The sequence below is a fragment of the Gallinula chloropus genome (assembly GCF_964237585.1).
Source record: "Gallinula chloropus genome assembly, chromosome: 2".
In the NCBI taxonomy this organism is placed as follows: domain Eukaryota; kingdom Metazoa; phylum Chordata; class Aves; order Gruiformes; family Rallidae; genus Gallinula; species Gallinula chloropus.
Window position 1 is genome coordinate 136,199,572 of NC_140086.1, and position 19,047 is coordinate 136,218,618.

General features: G+C 38.6%; 1 protein-coding gene across 1 annotated transcript in view; it reads right to left on the minus strand.

The window, feature by feature from the left end:
• Nucleotides 1–223: 223 nt before the first annotated feature.
• UMAD1 (UBAP1-MVB12-associated (UMA) domain containing 1) overlaps nucleotides 224–19,047 on the minus strand; it is a 72,149-nt gene continuing 53,325 nt past the window's right edge. Inside the window, exons 2-3 of the mRNA XM_084260008.1 lie at nucleotides 17,694–17,779; nucleotides 224–693 (exon numbers count right to left, since the gene is read on the minus strand). Coding sequence (XP_084116134.1) covers nucleotides 436–693; nucleotides 17,694–17,779 — 344 coding nt within the window. The 3' untranslated portion in view covers nucleotides 224–435. The remainder of the gene's footprint in view (nucleotides 694–17,693; nucleotides 17,780–19,047) is intronic.

The following is a 19,047-nucleotide window of genomic DNA, read 5'->3' on the forward strand; positions in this document are numbered from 1 at the left end:
TCCGGTCGTACAAAGCAGTGTTGCTTTGCTGTGAATACTGGTTTCTATCTGTACAAAATCAGAGGTGATCTAAAAGAAACACATGTAACATGATCTATGTGTTTAGTATCTGAGTGAAGTAAGGAAACAGAGCAGGCATGCATAGACTTCATCTTAAAGTTATGAAATGTTTGTGTCTGCAGCCTACCTACTGGAAGTAGACACCAACAGCCAGTCTCCTACTCAGGCTGAAACAGTTTTGCTTGACTTCTTTGGAGATAAACAAAATATTTAACATAGTTCACTTAAAGCTAAGCAAAACAACACAGTTGTGAATAATAATCCTTCTGATCCAATGTGGCAGGCCCTCAAAATATTGTTGATTAAAGTAAGTCTTTATCTTCACCTCAACACTTGTTCCTTGACACAGGCCCACACCAAAAAAATGAGAAAATATCACAGATCACAAAGCACTGAATTTTCAAGTGTAAAGTCATACCAAAATCTTGACAAATTATCATTGATGTCGTAGGTGAGCAATCGGTCAGGAACGTCATTATGGGTGCCCTGTACCGCTAACACATGTGGCGCCAGGGCAAAGGGTACATCGCTCAGAAGATCTGACATGAAAGGGCTGCTTTCCAAATTTTGATTCCTTTCATTTCCCACCTCTGCACTGGATACAGTCAACTGCGATCGGTGCCCTGTGTTTGTCTAAAAGGGACAGAAGAACAGAAATTTAGACACCACTGATCAGGCAGCTAAGGCTTTGTACTGAGAACCATCACGACCTACTAATAAATGAAAACCAAAAAAAAAAAGTAATAAACAAAATCAGCATTTGGTTCAGGAAGTTCTAAACCAGCTATTCTTAATATATATTGATATAATTCTTTGAGTCAGGTTGACTTGAATTCAGGCTAAAACAACAGATTTATTTTTTTAAATGATTAGTAGGATTTCTCCGTCTGATGTTACTGTGTATTTATCAAATCTAACTTGTTTTATTATTTATAGCAATAAAATGCTATGCAAACTGATAGCTCTCATGTCATCTCTAGGAATAAGACATTTGTTCTATGGATTTCTATTTTCTATAAGCACACATACAGAGATACTCGGTGATTTTCTCTAAATTGCTTAACAAGTCATGCAAGAGTCAAGAACATTAGACACGAGTTTCTGACTGCAGACCTGACTTCTTCCTTTCAACCCTCCATATTTAGCACACAGCCAGAGAGATCCAAAGCTTGCACTGCTATTAGGGAAGGGAGAGAGAGCACCAAAACCTTTAACTACTAATATGGTGCTCAACTGATCATAAGAGTTTGATGGATCTAGCTGTATAGAGGTCACTTTCATCCTAAATTATTCCATGACTTTTAGGGGAGTTGTGCTGCTCAAGATCTGACCTGTGCTGGAGTTGGAGGTTACAGGTCATGGTTGTTACAGAGAACCTGAGGCTCTGGCTCTCTGACTGAAGGACACTTTGGGTGGTGGGGTGTTTGGGGGGTAGTTAGTTTTCTAGCCTGGGAATATGTAACACAGCAAACGTTTGGCCAGGTAACCACATCTCCTTCTCCAAGGAAGGACTGCATCTGACTTCAACAAAACCTGAGTGCTAGTCTTTCCTTATGTAACCCAGCATTTCATCTAGTTGGACAGGTAAACAAACATTAAACTCCCATTAAACTGCCAACAATGAAATAGATAATCTTGCCAATCTAAATCAGTCCAGAGTCAGTACTGGTGTTAGGTGGTGGAGGAAGCTTGCTCCTCCACAGGCTACTGGGACAGAAGTAGAGCTGCACGCCCTGAAATGGATCTTCACTTGGAATCTTTCATTTATACTAGTGATGATTAGAAGATCTGTTACTATTATGTCACAGGATAATAATGTAAATTTTCCCAAGATTAAGAAATTTTAATAAAAGAAATGAGGACTGGATCTCAGAACTAAGCTTACTGGTTATGACCCAATGCAAAAGAGGAGCCAATGAACTCCAAAGGAAGCAAGTGAGGAAAGCACCTTCCCACTGAGCTGCTGGGATTCACTTCCTAGTATAAATCCTGATTGATTTGGGTCCTCCCTTCCCTGCCTTCCCCCTCCTTACTTGTTCTGGTATCTTCAGAGGGCAGTAAAGCTAGCAGAGAAGTTATGAAGATTGCCTGCACAGTTCTCCTACTGTGGCCTTACAAGCTCTGAGCAAAAACCCACAAGCAACAGCACTGTAAGCCTCTTAGTTCAGGAAAACTCCTAAAACCTCTAGCACTTATCTGTTGTAATCAGCACCAGCATCTTCAAGTTGAACATCAGCAGCCCTCACTTTAAGAAGGGATTTTAGCTTCCATAGGTACTAAGATAAAGCTTACAGAATTCATAAACCCCTTCTGCTATAGGCACATTCTCTTGCCAAGTACAAGAACACTGATTAATGTTAATATTTATCAGACACACCCCCCAATACTTCAAATAAGTACTTTAACTTGTAGCTGCTGTAAATGTAATTTCACTTAATTTCTACTTTGCACAAATTTGTTATGTGCCCTCTTGAAAGAAATAACCTGGCACTTGCTCATGCTACATCAGTCCCATATTCTGATAGGGAAAGCAGAGCCAGAAAGCCCCAAATGAGAAACAGGAAAAGGTTGTGTCTAGGAATCAATTAAACAAGATCTTCAAAGACCCTTCTGCCTCCCCCCACTCCTGCATTCCAGGGAAAAATGATCCCCCGCTTGCTGTCCTACTCCCATAGCTCTGATTATCATCAGAAATCCCTAGCATCTAATGTTTATTTTGTTTGGCAAATTACACTTTTATGAGCACCTGTTTATATCTGAATTGTCCTACAAGCTGCATGAACTCAATTTAAAATGCAAACTAGACAATCACATGGCAAAACTAACTTCAAAGAGGAAAAAAATGAATTGGAGGGCGCAAAGCTTCTTGGATCATCTTTTTTTCCTCCACAAACACTGTATTTGTCAGAAGGGTGCCAAATGGGCAGCCCCAGAAATTAAAGCCCTTTCTGCACACAGCAGATACTATGGACTGACAGCAGAGCAAGACCCAGCTTTCTTCACTCTGCAGTCCCGCTGCACTTTTCAAAGCAAGCCTGCAGCAAGGAAGGGTGAATTACATTGGAATTATTTTGCTGTTAATCATAACTTTACCATGCTCAATCTCTGCATGCTGTCAGCAAAGTACTGAATCGTCTAGAGATGCTGATACTATCTGAAGAGTGAAAACAGTATTGCAAGTAAAGCCCGAAACATACAGTACAGTTAAGTCAAGAGCAAAAAAGTGTTGGGTCAGTATATTCTGGTCCTAGAACAAATGGTCTGTGGGTCCCAGTTTACCCAGCCCCTCCTAAGAAAGCCTTGGGTCCAATATGGTAAGATCAGTGTACAGCAGAAATGAGAAAAGGACTTGATATTTCCTATTTCAGTTTCACACAAAACTCACTACTATCTCTCTCATAAAACCAGCGATTTTTCGCTGTCTTAAAATGTTCACATTCACTTTTTTATTTATTCCAAGTCATATTGTATGTTACTATTACTGGACCAACGTCCCAACAAATTAAACAATAGGGAAAGATACAAAGCCTGGGGATTCATTAATGCAGTATCTAAAACCTAAACATGGTAGAAAAACGCTGTCCTGTTAACCTGAAACAGCTGAAGGCAGGCTGCTGGAAAACTGTCACATTTGCAGTTTAACTGCTGGAATACTGTACAGCTCATCCTTTTCTCTGGTACACAGTGAGCCATATGAATTATGGAATGTATTATAGAATCACAGAGTGGTTTGGGTTGGAAGAGACCTCAAAGATATTACAGTTCCAAGGTCAGGGACACCTCCCACTAGACCAAGTTGCCCAAAGCCTCATGCAACTTGGCCTTGAACACTGCCAGGGAGGGGGCAGCCACAGCTTCTCTGGGCAACCTGTGCCAGGGCCTCACCACCCTCACAGGGAAGAATTTCTTCCTAATATCTAACCTAAATCTACTGTCCTTCAACTTAAAGCCCTCACCCCTTGTCCTTATCACTCCAAACCCTTTAGGCAGTCCCTCTCCAGCTTTACTATAGGCCCCTTCAGGTAGTGGAAGGCTCCTCTAAGGTCTTCCCGGAGCCTTCTCCTCTTCACGCTGAACAAGCCCAACTCCATCAGCCTGTCTTCATAGGAGAGGTGCTTCAGCCTTCTGGTCATCTTTGTGGCCCTCCTCTGGACTTGCTGTAACAGGTCCTTTTTATTATCTATATGTGATATGCTAGGTATCTACATACAAAGAAAGAAGTTTGTCCCCTGAACACTGCAGGCTGAGCAAGTAATTCTTCAGTTCTGCCTCGCACAGTCACTGTGGGCAATCATTGCCCTTCGCTGTGCAGACATGTTTCTGGGAACTCTTGCAGTGACACTGGCCTCATGCAAGATCTTCCCAAGCCAGACATATTTTTGTGCTTCCAAATTATAAAGACATCATTTAAATGGTCTAAGACACATTTTTCACTCATATGCTGGACAATCCACATCACTGAAAAGACCTTGATGAAACCAACCTGACCAGCCAGCTTTACAGTGACTGTGGTAATGTAACAAAGGGCTGGACACTAGAGCAGAGGACACCAAACACTCATCATGGCTGAGATCACCCCAGCTGGTTGCAACGCAAACAGCAGCACAAAGCTATGTGATGCAATCAAAGTCAAGGTTATGAAATGACTTGTGTTTTCACGCATGCATTCTTCAAGCATATAGAGAACTGCAAGTCCTAGAGAATTCGATATCCCACATTAGTCACACTGGTTTCTACTGAAATGCCTAACATTTATCCAGAATACAATCTATTCAGAGCATATTCTCTGGACATTATCTAAACAAAGCACTGCCAAATGCATGACAGACAATCCTGCTATGAGAAGTATTAATTTAATGCACTTACATCACCAAACAATTTATATTTCACCAAACACCAGGGAGTAAAAAATCAGTTAAAATTACAGAAGATATGGTAATCCAATGTAATTCAAATAAGCAAGGTGTTTTCTTCATTCTTGGTTTGTAATGCAAATGAACAGGGATAAAAGAAACACTATGTAAATACATATGGTAGCTGGACACCAGGTACTGACTGTGCTCTGACAGCAAGGGTGTTATATGCTATTTGAAAAGTAACAACATACAAAATTAACCTCTAAAGTAAATTCTTCCTTTGACCTTTTTTAAGAAAAATGTTTCTCAGCTGCCTTTAAAAACATCTAATTTGCTGCATCTCTGTATGCTAATCATAAAGTCTGCCAAGAGTGTCGTAAAGAAGAAAAAAAATGCATAGCTTACAATGTACTGAGCAGTTGAATTTACAGTGCTATGAAGAAAAATCAAAGATCAGCGCTAGCATTACTATCATCCAAATTACTGGACAAGGTTTTCTAGCAAAAAGAGTAATTCATTTTACGAATTTTGTAATTTCTGTTAAAAAAAAGGGGGGGGGGAGGTCTTTCAGAAGCAGATCCATTTTACCTAAGAAAAGCCTGGAGAAACAAACAGTATGTTCACTCTTCCAGAGTATTTAGTAAATATCCAGTAATATCATAATTACAAGATGTACAGCACTACTGGTGATATAGAAATGATGATACAGAAATATTATCTTTATTTCAGGCAATTTTGTAATATTACAGCAAATAGTGTATCATATCGCATCTCAATTTATATGCAGTTATTTCTGACATATCTAGAAATGGAAATTATCTTAGGGAATTGTTCTTCCAATTGTTTTTCAATTCATGCTTTCTAGGGCATTTGAAAATACTTGTAGAAATTCCAGGGCGAGCATCTCCATTGATGACGATTCACTTTGTCATTACTGTTCTCATTTGAAAAGAGGAACAGAGGGAGAAAAGAAAAATTACTCCTAAGGCTCCCTGTATGTTCAGCACTTTGTATTAAAAAATAATCTAAGCTAGGAGAAAAGAATCAGTAAAACCTTGCTGCAGGGGGGAAAGGTGTACGTGACATGGTAAGTTTTAAAATGTCATAAAAAACATGACCCAAAACACCAACAACAAAACACCCCCACCCCCAGCACACCACTAAGTGTGTGCCCTATATGCTTACAGACCTCTAAGAAGGCAAGAAACCCACCTGGACAAGCACAATACAGATGCCTCCAAGCATCAGAAAACCTCAGGTGAATCATGAGAGCTGCTATTCTTTTGAGGCTCACTCAAAGGTTTAGTCAGCATCCCCTCCAGGGACTCAAGAAAAAAGTAATTAGTATTTGGGAGAACAAAAGTAGAGGGAAGAAGTGGTGCCAGAGACCTTGCAGTAGCTTGTTGCTGTATCCAAATGGCTTCTGGTCGCTTGCTTTCTTTCTTTAACAGAAAGGCAGTGAATGGGACTGTAATACTAGCCTGAGATTGGTGTTGTCAGTGGTTGCAACAGGGCAGACTTCCACGCTGAAAGCTTCGGGCTAAGATCGAGTCCTTGGAGAGGCTTTTATAAGCAAGAATGGCTGTCAATGGAAATCAGCTTTCTCATTTGCTTTGGGGTCTTGTTTCCCAGCTTCTTATGGCTCTCACTCTGTGATACAGCAGTGATTTGTCTTTCTTAAAAAGCTCCTGCTACCTGGACAAATTTTGTGTGATTAGTAGGCAGCATGTTTGTTCTCCATTTATCAATATTGCTTTTCAGAGTAAAACAGAACCAGGTTTTAAAATAAGCATTTAAGAACATTTTACTTATTTGCGACAATTTAGGTATTTTTCTTTTTCACTTTCCTTTTTAAAAGCATGCTTTTCAGCTGTTTCTCAGACAAGAACAAAATCAAGGTCAGGTTAATGCTGCTGAAATCTTAAAGAATAAGAATTCCAAAGAAACAGTGAAAAGTACCTCTGACATTCTAGTTTTCCATTATTATAGCAAAGCTCCCCACCAAGTATCTTGGCCTGCAAAGAACAGTAGGGGAATCTTTGCTAAACCACACTTTCAGTATCAATAACGATGTACAAATGTGCACCATTGTTGGCATTAAAGCAATTAGAAAAGTGTAATTATCCAGAACTAGCTTTTCCTCTAATGTAGGAACAATTCTCAAACAGCTAAAATTGTTAATGTCTGCAGAGGGGAAGAATTTGAGGCTGCCATTTCAACTGTGGAGACAACAAATGTTCCACAGCTCAAGTGTGTTAGTTTCATTCTCCTAGCAAATACTAGAGATGCCTGTGAGTTTTCTTTCTAAAACACTTACAGATTATAATTCTAGCCTGAAAAGTTCTTAAGGACCACAAAAGGCTGCATATCTAGTGTCTAAACCAACTATCTCATCTGCTCATCCTACAAGAAAAACAAATTCTTTTCTTAACAACTTTGCAAACTCAAACCTGAACAAGATGAAGGTTCTGATTTGCCTCAATCTGCCCCAGCAACAACTGGCCACAGAAAATATTTGGACAGGGGTTGGTGATAAATTGAGTAAATATGTTGAACATAATATAACCAAAACTACATAATGATATTTTTATTCCTAATTCTTACTTTTATTCCTTTATTCCTAACTCATATAATTCAATTATTTAAATAATTGTCTGAAGACAGAGAATCATAACATGTCAATAGTGGGCGTCTATAATGAGAAAGTCGAATTATGAACAGGCAAGGCTAAGATGCAACATGAAGACAGACTGCAGAACTAAGAGAAACCAGAAATAAGAAGGAAGTAGAAAAGGATTCTAGATCTTTACTAAAAATGCTAAGTCTTCATTTCCCACCATAACTAAAACAATTATACCCTTTCTTTCTATCCCAACCCATTTCTTAGCACTGTTGAATCTGACCACTGAAGAGCTGTATCAGCTTTTATGGCCCCTCCATAGTAGGGTTCCTGTTCCTACCTGTGCCTCTCTGAAGGACCCTGAGTACTGTCCTAACAGGTGAATTTTGGATAAAGTTCCCCTCTGCAACATAAGTATTTTGGTAAGAATTGTCTTAGAAGAAAGAGAGAGGTGTGGGTTCAGTAAGGCAGAGTTTATCTAGTTCCTCTGTTCCTTCAAAGAGCTACGCAAGCTATTCATAGCAAAGATCTCATACATTGTAATAAGCAACATGAACAATATTCAGCTCATTCTGCTCCTGCCAGTGCCAGGAAATGTTACTAACTAGGCCAGATTTTTTTCCCCTTTTGCCTGTAGCATGCACGCTGAAAGATTAAAAAGTTCCTAAAAATTACTACGTAAGTAAACTGCAAGACAGAGGATCTGTAAATGAAAATGCAGGCAGCTCTAGACATCCAGCAGCGTGTTTCACAGCCACAAATCAGAAGTGAAGGACAAGTCAATATATTGCAAAATGAATAGAGAAGTTTGATAAATGCTGATAATGGATTTGTTCTGTAACTTCAGTGTCATCCAAAAGCACAAAGTACTCGCATTTAGGTTGCTGCTACCTTCATTTCTGATGCAATACAAAACTCAGGTGACTTTTCAATACAGCCAGGGAATATATTAAGATAATTTTCTATAAAACTTTAATAGCATATGAAATAAATGGTATTTAAATAATCCATTTTAATTTAGCAGCTACATTTGGTTGATGGTGTTAGTGACAACTGCATTTCTCTCTACTGCTCCAAGCAAAAAAAAAATAAAATCCCAAAGACATTTTGGGAAGCTGATGTCCTGAATAGGAGGAGCTCAGGCAAACTGGGTATCCCCCTCCATGTTTCTACCTGTTGTTCCGAATCCCTGCTGTTGTAGAAGCTCCAACATGGTAACCTGCTATGGCAGGAAAAAAGATGACAGTTTCTCTGAGATAGTAGATGTCCATGAAGCAGAACCTCTAAAAAAAAGTGGGATAATACTGCATACTAAGCATATGAAAATCAAAGGACTTGATGGGAAAGGAAGTTGTTTACTGAAGAACAGAACTTAGATAATTAAACATAACAGACTAGTAAGAAAATATTTAGCAAAGATGGTTTCACAAAGAAGTCAATAAATTTTTCTGCAAATTGCAACAACTGGGAAAAACTTTGTAAATCACAAGTTACTGTTTCAAGACGAAAAGGAAATCTCTCCTTCAGTAATTTAGTATTCAGCAACATCCGTGAAATGTCTCCCTTGAACATTAGTATCAGTGAGAGGAAAAACACTGGGATAACAATTTCCACCTACACTAAATGGAAAGGAAAAGGAAATTACCTTGGATTCAGTTTAAAAAAAAAAGCTGATTAAGTCGAGTGTAGAGAAAATAATTACTAGTCTGAAGCCAGGTGAAGCTTCATCCAGTGATGCCTGCAAACAACAGCCATGCTCTCGGAAGTTTTGATAGGTAACTCAACCCCTGGATATTCCTAGAGGTCTCTCTCCTCAGCCTTGAAGGACATAAATGGATTCACAGGAAGATGTGTGAATAAAAACTGCTGTTTTAAATGCTTTGTTCTGAGGTTTTTATTGTGCTGCTTATAACCCAAGCACGTGGCAAGACCAGCAATATGTCCTATTTACAGATTAAAAACATTCTAATGCCTAGAAAGTGAATTAGGCAAGTTATCTCCTAACACAACTGTCCTCCTGCTCTCTCCACAGAGATTCCAGTCAGTAAGGGTAATGAAGAATGGATATTGGACTTTCATATGCAGTCTATACTGGAGCACTTGTCAACAGCATCTTCAGCAAACAGGTTACCACAAGCACCTACTGTCCTCAGCACCTACTGCTTAGGTTTTGAGAATAAAAGCACAATGACTTAAAGCAGTAAAGGAATTAATTAATTAAAGATTAATTAATTAAAAATAAACAGATATTGGTCATCTCTTGCAGTTAAAGTGGCCTCTTTCAGCCTCCTGGTTCTCTATGGAAGAAAGATAACAGGACCATAATGTAAGGGAAGAAGGGTACTTTTTTGGCTTTTAAAACTGACTTGTTTTTACCAAGCAGGACTAATAGTTGCATTACAATAACAAAAAAGTATTCCTAAAATTTTAATACTGTGGAAGCAAGGAAAAGAAACTTGCAAACACACAATTTCCATTTTATCTTTTCTTTTTAAAAAGAGCTTTAGAACAAAATCTGGCTATGTGCTACCAAACGCAGAGTCTTTCACAAGTCTGATGTGACTGAAGAGTGGTGAAGTTTTGGGGATATTGTAAGGCCAAAATTACAGCAGCAGCACATTGTGGTGAAAGGATCAAGCCATACTGATGTGAAGTACAGAAAAACATATTTCTGTTGTACCAATATTAGTACTTTGGTCTGAAATGAGGCAGTGTTCCAGTCATACTTCCTTTCAATTAAAATGGACTGCCCAGTGATGTTTGTGGTGGGTTTTGCTCTGTTGGGGCTTTTTTTCCTCAAAATGTGGCAGTGAAACTGAGCTAAATACATTGTTATTTTCCTTCCTTTCTTGGTGCTTAGAGTAATTATTAATAAGCTGCCTTACACCACAGTCTTTCAGCCACCATTTTACGCTAATGCATCATGTTGTAAGTACCATGGTACCATCAGGCTGTATTAGCACAGTCTCATCAAGTGATGTATGATCTACACTGCATTTTAGATCAATTTTAATATTTGGAAAGCCCAGAAGGGTTGCTCCCAGAGGCAAGATGACTGACCAATCAATTTGTTGACAGCAGCAAAGTGAACCAGCATTACTGGCTTTTAGTCCAACCGCACGTGTTTGGGCAAGAGATACAGGATAATCAGTAGTTTTATCTGGGGATTAAGCTAGTCAGAAGATCTCAAAATTAGAACAAGGCTAAAAATGTGATGGGAACATCTGGGCATCCAATTTGAGCATCTCCTGCTACAAATAAGCACCCAATGTAACTGAATAAGCACGTAATTAAGTCAAGCATATAGTGAGTCTCTGCCCAAGCCAAATAGGGAGGTATGCCTATTGTGCTTCTGGATACACGTGTCTTGGTCACTATTTGGTGTGTATGTTCCTTTCCTAAAGCCTAGATCTTAAAACGAAGAAACTGCCAATCAGGTCAATTCTACTATTTTATGAACTTTTTACATGTATTTTTAGGCACTTAACAGTGAAAACACACCATGCTTGTGTGCCATTCTTTCCCAGAATGGCAGGCGGTGATTTTGTATTCCGTTGCTCAGACCTCATTGATGGTACAAACTGACCGCAGCAGTGACTCCGGACTCACAGGCTGTGTTGATGTGTATTTGCTGGCCAGACAGAACATTCAAGTCTCATCTTAAAAGACTGTGAAAGCCTTCCTCTATTCTTGTCGTAATGAAATCTCAACTGGAGTTGAACAAAGGGTTTAACAGTATTTCACAGTGGCAAAGTGCTTGGTAAGAGAGCGCTGCATTACTTCTTAAAAAATTAACTGTTTTCTAAGTTCAGTGAGGAAGTTGGTGACAACCACATTAATTCACAGCTCTCAACTCCAACTCCAGTTCCCTATATCTAAAAATACAGCGCTTCCCTTTAAGAAAACGACAATTGTCACGGCATTTTTGATGTCACTACAATTACTAAGTATCTGAAAAAATCCCAGCTGTGTATCACGTTACACAGATACCAAGTCTAACCATTCACTTTAGAACTGTGAAAAAACCCCACAAGGCTTAAGGAATGTCTTACAAGACATTCCCAGGTCGTACTGATTGACCCTTGTTCAACAGATCACATGAATCAGAGTTCATAAAACGTTGTTTGTGAGGCCATCACAACTAACCCTTTGTGACATGCAGAAGCAAACTTTCTAATGCATGATCGCATGGCTTAAATTTACCTATGCATGTATACCTAATGTACTTATATACTATATGTACATACACCCTCCCTACAAAGTTGCCCAGCTGTTAAGGGCAAACGGAATTCCACTGGTCCATATATTCTGGAGATTCTCCTAGTAAGAAAAGACCTCTTAAATATTTTGGTAAAGTATCAAACAGATAGCAATATGAACCTTACAATATAATGAAGACTTATAAAACATTTTACTACTGCACAGTAAAAGTTGCAAGATGTAATAGTTGATTTTTTAGCTGATTGGGATATTTACCTTTATTCTCAGAAAGACCACAACCATACATTGTGCCTTTATTATCATATGGCAGCTCTACTTTGCATACACTTCTCATCTGTGGCTGCACATGGATTCCCCCAAAGAACTGCCAGCTATATATATGCCAAGGGTGCTAAGAAAGATAATGTCTGCTGCTAACATGGAAAACTAGTCATCCTTCTTTAAAGGTAATGTTAAAACTTCACTTCCTATAGCTTAGGATCATACACAATAGTTGAGTGAAACATCTTTCTTCTGATGGTACCAGCATTCAAAGTACATGCTGGATGACTTGCTGCAGACAGTCTTATTGCAGTCCCTTCTAAGAGTGGGTAATTTCATTAAGTGATTATTGCTTACATACCCAATTAAGGAGAAAATATGAACCAACATGCTTTAAGGGCTTTATATGTTAAAAAGAAGATCTTGGAATTAATATGACATATGACAAGCAATTAATCTAACCAGGGTATGACTAGAATTCTAGCTTACTAAAGCTACAGCAAAAAAGTCAGTCTAAGCAGTGTTTTCCATAGACACTATGTCAAAATGGAGCAAACTAATCACAAACACTGGCCAATAATTTTTAAATATAAACCAGGTTCTCTACAGAAAACGTACGAAATCTAAAATGGTGCAATAAAACTAGTCCAGAACACTCCTGTCAAGATTTTAAATATGAGAACCTCTGAACCATAACTAAGAGTTTGGGTTGGAAGGGACCTCAAAGATCATTCAGTTCCAACCCCCTGCCACAGGCAGGGACACCCTTCACTCAACCAGATTGCCCAAAGCCCCATCCAACCTGGCCTTGAACACTGCCAGGGAGGGGTCAGCCACAGCTTCTCTGGGCAACCTGTGCCAGGGCCTCACCACCCTCACAGGGAAGAATTTCTTCCTAATATCTAATCTAACTTTACCTGTCTTTCAGTTTGAACCTATTATCCCTGTCCTATCACTCCATGCCCTTATAAACAGTCTCTCCCCAGCTTTCTTGTAGGCGCCTTCAGTTAATCGCGGGCTGCTCTAAGGTCTCCCTAGTCTTTTCTTCTCCAGGCTGATCAATCCCAACTTCCTCAGCCTGTCTTCACAGGAGAGGTACTCCAGCTCTCTGATCACATTTGGGTTCTTCCTCTGGACTCACTCCAGCAGATCTATGGTTTGGTGACTGAACAGAGACATGATCAGCAACAGCTCCTTTTCCAGTAACTTGTAAAAAGAATCTAGATAGCCAGGCTTTAGTAAAAACTGGGCAATAATAGGTCTGGAAGAATCAATTTATTTAGGTTTTTTTTTTTAAAGGAAAACAAGATAACATCAGCATCATCTATGCCTTGGAATTTTATCAGGTACCTGCTCAAAAGGGTGTCTTAAAAATCTATAAACATCAGCAATACTTGCTAATTTCTCTAGAAGAGTAAAAAGAAAATGAAATTATTTTTCTCTCCTACTCTGTGCCCTCAACTCCCATTATCTATTCCTTAATATTTTATATCTCATAGTTTTCCTGTCTTTCCAATTTACTAATCTAACCCCTAACCTGATGCCTAGGAAACTGTTATTTACATCTGTTCAGAACCCTGACATAGCAGCTTTACAAAGGATCAATTGAATGAGGGTATTATCTGGCAATTCAGATATAATTATTTTTTTCTAATTTATTTAGATACTTGCCCAGAATGGTGCACAGCAGTATCTACATGCAGAAAACCATAGATAATTTTAAATTTACCTCAGGAAACCTGGGCTTCTATGTGCTATGTTCTCATTTTTAGTAGCAAATTATGAAGAGAAAGGGCACAAGAACCACACCAGACCTACTGCAATTCATAAAGAAAACTATGTCCTATGATGGTAAGTATCACAGCAAGGTATATAATTAAGAGTGGCTATAACAACAACATATAAATTAGATAATTGTGGATTAAGCAATCCCTTGGGGGATTCTCTCTTGCCCTAGAAAATGTGTAACAAGCTCCTTAGATAGGAGGCAATAGCTATTAAGTAACTGAGGGAGAAATAGGACTACAGAGGAAAAAAAAAACCCAATATACAGCAAGAGAAAAATCTTAATTTACAATTGAAATACAGCTCTCAATTTTGGTAGCTTATTTTAATACACTTATTGGTACAATTTTTACCCATTAAATCTGCTGACATCTGTTGGCTAAAGAGCACATGTCAGATTATCAAGAAGCACAATATCAAATAAACACGAGCTGCTTCTTAAGGTGACAGTAGGGAGATACAAAATACTGCAGCTATTACCAGAAACGTAATTTTTTAATTGTCATTTCTCACATCAATTTAATAATCCCAGGTGTCCTGGACACCAGGCATACAATAATCTTCATAAATCCTAATTCACAGCCATACCATCTGTCATAAATATTTTTATGTCTCCTAATAGATATGCTACATAATTGATCTCACAGTAGGACAAAAATACATGGTTGTGCTAATTTGCTTTACCAATGCAACAGCTTATTATCAAAAATAACCCCATCACATTATGAGGGTTTCTAGCTCTCTTTATATCTCGAAACTAACCTTTCCATTCTGTTAGTTTCTATAACCCTAAATTCCCAGTGAAAGCAGATAAGGATTGAATTATCTGGAAACTGTACTATAACAATGGAAATCTCACAGGCATGAAAAAATAAATCTGTAATATCTCTTCTATTATGATGGTGTTGCAGTTAAAATTAGAAGCTTTGTATTTCAGAGTCACAAAGAGACTAATTTAAGTTCTTGGCCCTGCAGAGTGCTAAGCATTTTGGCCCCGATCCAGAGAAGCACTTAAATGTGTTTGTGACTTTTAGTTCATGAGCCTGAAGCAACTTTAGTGGGACTGTACACGCTCGGTTAGGCCCAAAGCACCCATTACCCTGCCGGACAACGCATCTCCCCATGACTGACATCCCTGAGATGACCCTCCCAAACCTTCAACCACACTCAAGAGATGGAAACGATACTCCACACAGCAGTTCAAGGCAGGAGCTTCTGTTCCCAATCCGTGCAGTGTAAAATGAAATGTTTGGACTAAAGCTGGCTTTTGAGAATACCCTTCCTCCAACAAGGTTTCTAAGCACCTGCAGTTCCTCTAACCTGCATGCAACACCAAAACCTCTTAAAACAATGCAGATTGCAGCTATGGCAGTTGTTACAAGAGATTCTGTTACATGTTGACAGCTTTTATTTATGTATTAGTTCAAATAATTTATGCAAGATTATATAAATATATGTACTTGAGAATTCAGTAATTGTACAGCAAACAATTCCAACTGCACCTACGCAAATGGGAAATTCCAAGGATGACAACAGTTACAAAAAATACTCCACAAGACACTTTATTCAAAAATCCAAGTCAACCTCATTTCCCTTTTGAATAAGGAAGTGACCTATGAACAAAGTATTACTTCATTCTTCTTTAAATCACATTTCTAAAGCACTTTCCATGCTTCACAGTCTGTATTGATTAATTTGTAAAATAATTTATATTTAAAAATAAAAGTAAATTTCCATCAATCAAAAAATGCAATTGAAGAAATAAACGTTCTTCTGTTTAACTCTGCTTGACAAGTACCTGACACTTTGCAGTCTAATAAATGCCTTTTAATATACTGTACTATGTTTATGAAGTATTCTTCTTTTAATGCTAACAAGTTTATTATTTCAACTAATGTTCTGCATCTCAATGACATCTTGAACATGTAGTACAATGCTCTTCTAATTTCACTAAATTTGTAGAGTTCTCCCACAATTTTATAAAAATACATTCACCACTGCAAATAGGAACATTGCTTCCCTACTGGCCAGAATTACCTATTTCATTTCCATGACCCCCGGTTACTCTATTGAGAATTCACAGAATCATACAATCATGGAATGGTTAGGGCTGGAGGAGATCTTAAAGACCATCAAGTTCCAACCCCCCTGCCATGGACAGGGATGCGTCTCACTAGACCAGGCTGCTCAAGGCCCCATCCAACCTGGCCTTGAACACTGCCAGGGAGGGGGCATCCACCACTTCCCTGGGCAACTTGGTCCAGTGCTCAGAATTCTCAGAATTTTTTTGATATATAAGACTTTTTAACAGAAAAGTCAAAGTAAATCTGTTCTATTTTCAGTGTACTATCTGCTATTTTATTTTGCAAACTGCTTTCCTTTAACTCGGAAACATTTAAAATCTACACAAGTTCCTATTTTACCAAAATTCCACAGAACTGAACAAACCACTAATGCTACAATAACTGGTGGTTCACAATACCTAGCGAGAACATCACTCTAAGGGAAACTATGTCTGTGCAATAGGCAACCACAACATCAATGCCTTACACTGCCTCAACGCAGCAGGACTTCAGCTGCAAACCAGATGTGTGTGGATTCAGAAGTCAGACTAAAATTTAGCGATTATTTCTTATCAGAATGCAAACCAACTTATGATTAAAGATTTCTGAATCAGACACAGTTTTTATTTGAAATTAATATGAGACTACAGATCACACACACGTTGACCACTCTTAAAGATGCAACATCATGAGCAGGAACACCTTGTCTAGACCAGGTTGCCCAAAGACTCATCCAACCTGCTGTTTAACATTTCCAGGGATGGGGCTTCCACAACCTCTCAGGGCAACCTGTTCCAGTGCCTCACCATCTTCATAGTAAAGAATTTCTTCTTAAAATATAATCTAAACCTGTCCTCTCTCAGCTTGAAGCCATTCCCCCTTGTCCTATCATTATGCTCCCTGGTGAACAGTCCCTCCTCCACTTTCCTGTAGGACCCCTCAAGGGAGGTTGGAACTAGATGATCTTTGAGGTTACTTCCAACCCAAAGCATTCTACTATTCTACGATTATCACAGGCACCTCTGCTATACCAAGGGACTTAACAATAATAGATACTAGAATGGCATTGAGACAGAGACACACTTAGTTCCAGGGCTAGGTTTAAGAGATAGAGAAAGTGTAGGCTAAGCAAAAAAATCCACCACCATGAAAGCAAAAAAAGTCCAAGCAAAATGTCTCACAGTTATTTCGCAAGTAACCAAAACTATATGGCAGTGGAAAAAAGGATCATACTCATTTCAAAAAACTTTTTCAGAGAAGAAAATGTCTGTAGCTCACACAGAGATATATTCTGAAAAGCCTGCTTTGGTATACATGTATTAAATATTAAATAAAGCAGATGAAGAAGCCGACGACCATATTTACAGCTACATAATACTGAAACAGAAAGCAAACACGCAATGAAGACAGTCTATAATACTCACACATTTACAACATGTTACTTATGATGGTAGCTGTGGAAATAAATGACTTATGTAAATGTTTAACATTTTCCATCACTACTCACCACACTAATGTTTCTATGCAATTCATTAACATTTTAGCTACAGTTCCATGCCTGCATGTCTCAAGTATAAAAATAAGATACTCTGTGATACCATGCAGCCCAGCTTTCTTACTATTTCTTTTTCAAATCCATATTGGTGGCCTCAATAATATTGTCATCTAATTACTAGTAATGCTTTTTTTATGATAGATGACAAGGGAGGCTGATTATGCGCTCAGTCAGTGGGCAATATGAGTATGTTGAAACCTTCTCCTGCAAGACGTTCATGCTTCTTAAATGGAGAAGTTTCATCATATGTGCATAAAGAAATAGTGTCCTACCTGTGGAGGCTGGTTGTACATCGGTCTGGTCTCTGGAAATGAAGTTTTATCCTTTGATTCTCTACTTTGATCATCAACTGTATCACCTAGCAAGATAAAAAACCCCAACCTATTAAATCACCAAAATCTTTCATATTTTACATAGAGTAAGAAAAAACTTGAGTCTTCCTAAAATCAAATTATACAATTCCCTGTGAAAGGGGGAACTCTGTTGCCACATTTACGTTTTACAATTCTGAACATGAGGAAAGAGAAAAATATTGAAAAGTGGTTTGCAAAACCTGGGACTAAATCCATGTCAAGAGGTTAAACAGAAAAATTTGGAGGGAAAAAAAAAAGACACAGAAAAAAAAAAAAACAGGGCCCCTATTTTTGCATATTTTAGGACCATTAAGTTCTAATACTGGCAAAGTGTCAAACAAAGGAGACATAGCGGTAAAAGTATCTGGTGCAAAGGTAATGCCAGGTGCAAGCATCCATCACGTCCCAATCGGACATCAGGTTAGGACACACATACTGCTACTCTTACTCTAATTTGTAACTTCGTTTCCATATAGAGGAAATTTGTGCACTAGTACTTGAGAGAAAAATGTAACATACTGAATGAAACTGTCTGGTTTTGCCCATGCTGGGACAATGACTACTTGGAGAATGGGCACTAACCTCCTCCCACTGCAGAGACGTGGCTACCTCTGCTCTGGATTTCACTAAGAAGACATGATTCTGTTCAACCAAAAAGCTGCATCTGGTACCAATCTAAGATGGGCATATCACAGCAACAAACTAGACACAAGAGTATTTACATTTATTTTAAAGACAGAAGGTACATTATTAATGTAATTTAAAAGATAGAGATAATAAACCAAGAAAAACAGCATTTGTTTCTGCTGCAGATACTGTAAAACCAATATCAACCTAGCCTTTCTCCAATCTTCTTTACCAGTGGTATGGTGTACAGAAATTGTAAAGATTTTGTGGCTTATTTCCTTCTGCTGTTAGTGCTACTCAGCAAACAGTTCATGAGAGGAGACAATTTGGAAAGATGAAGGACTTAGTAACCTAATTCTGATTTGATTTTTATTTGAACTGATACTGCCCTCTGTAAGGGACTATTCCCAAAGTCTGTATCCTTAAAGAGTCCTGCAGCAAGAATACTAAATGAAAGGGCTCATGTTACTGTAGTTTAACTCTTTTGCCAAACCTGTGTTTTCAGCTTTCCTGTTCCATTTTCTCCAGAGGTTTAGTTAGAGACAGTCTACCTGGCACATGTCACCAGGAACAGCAGCCTCTGCCCAGACCACTTAGCTTGGAAGCCAATGACACCCAAGTCCATGCATGTTTGTTCCACATCATT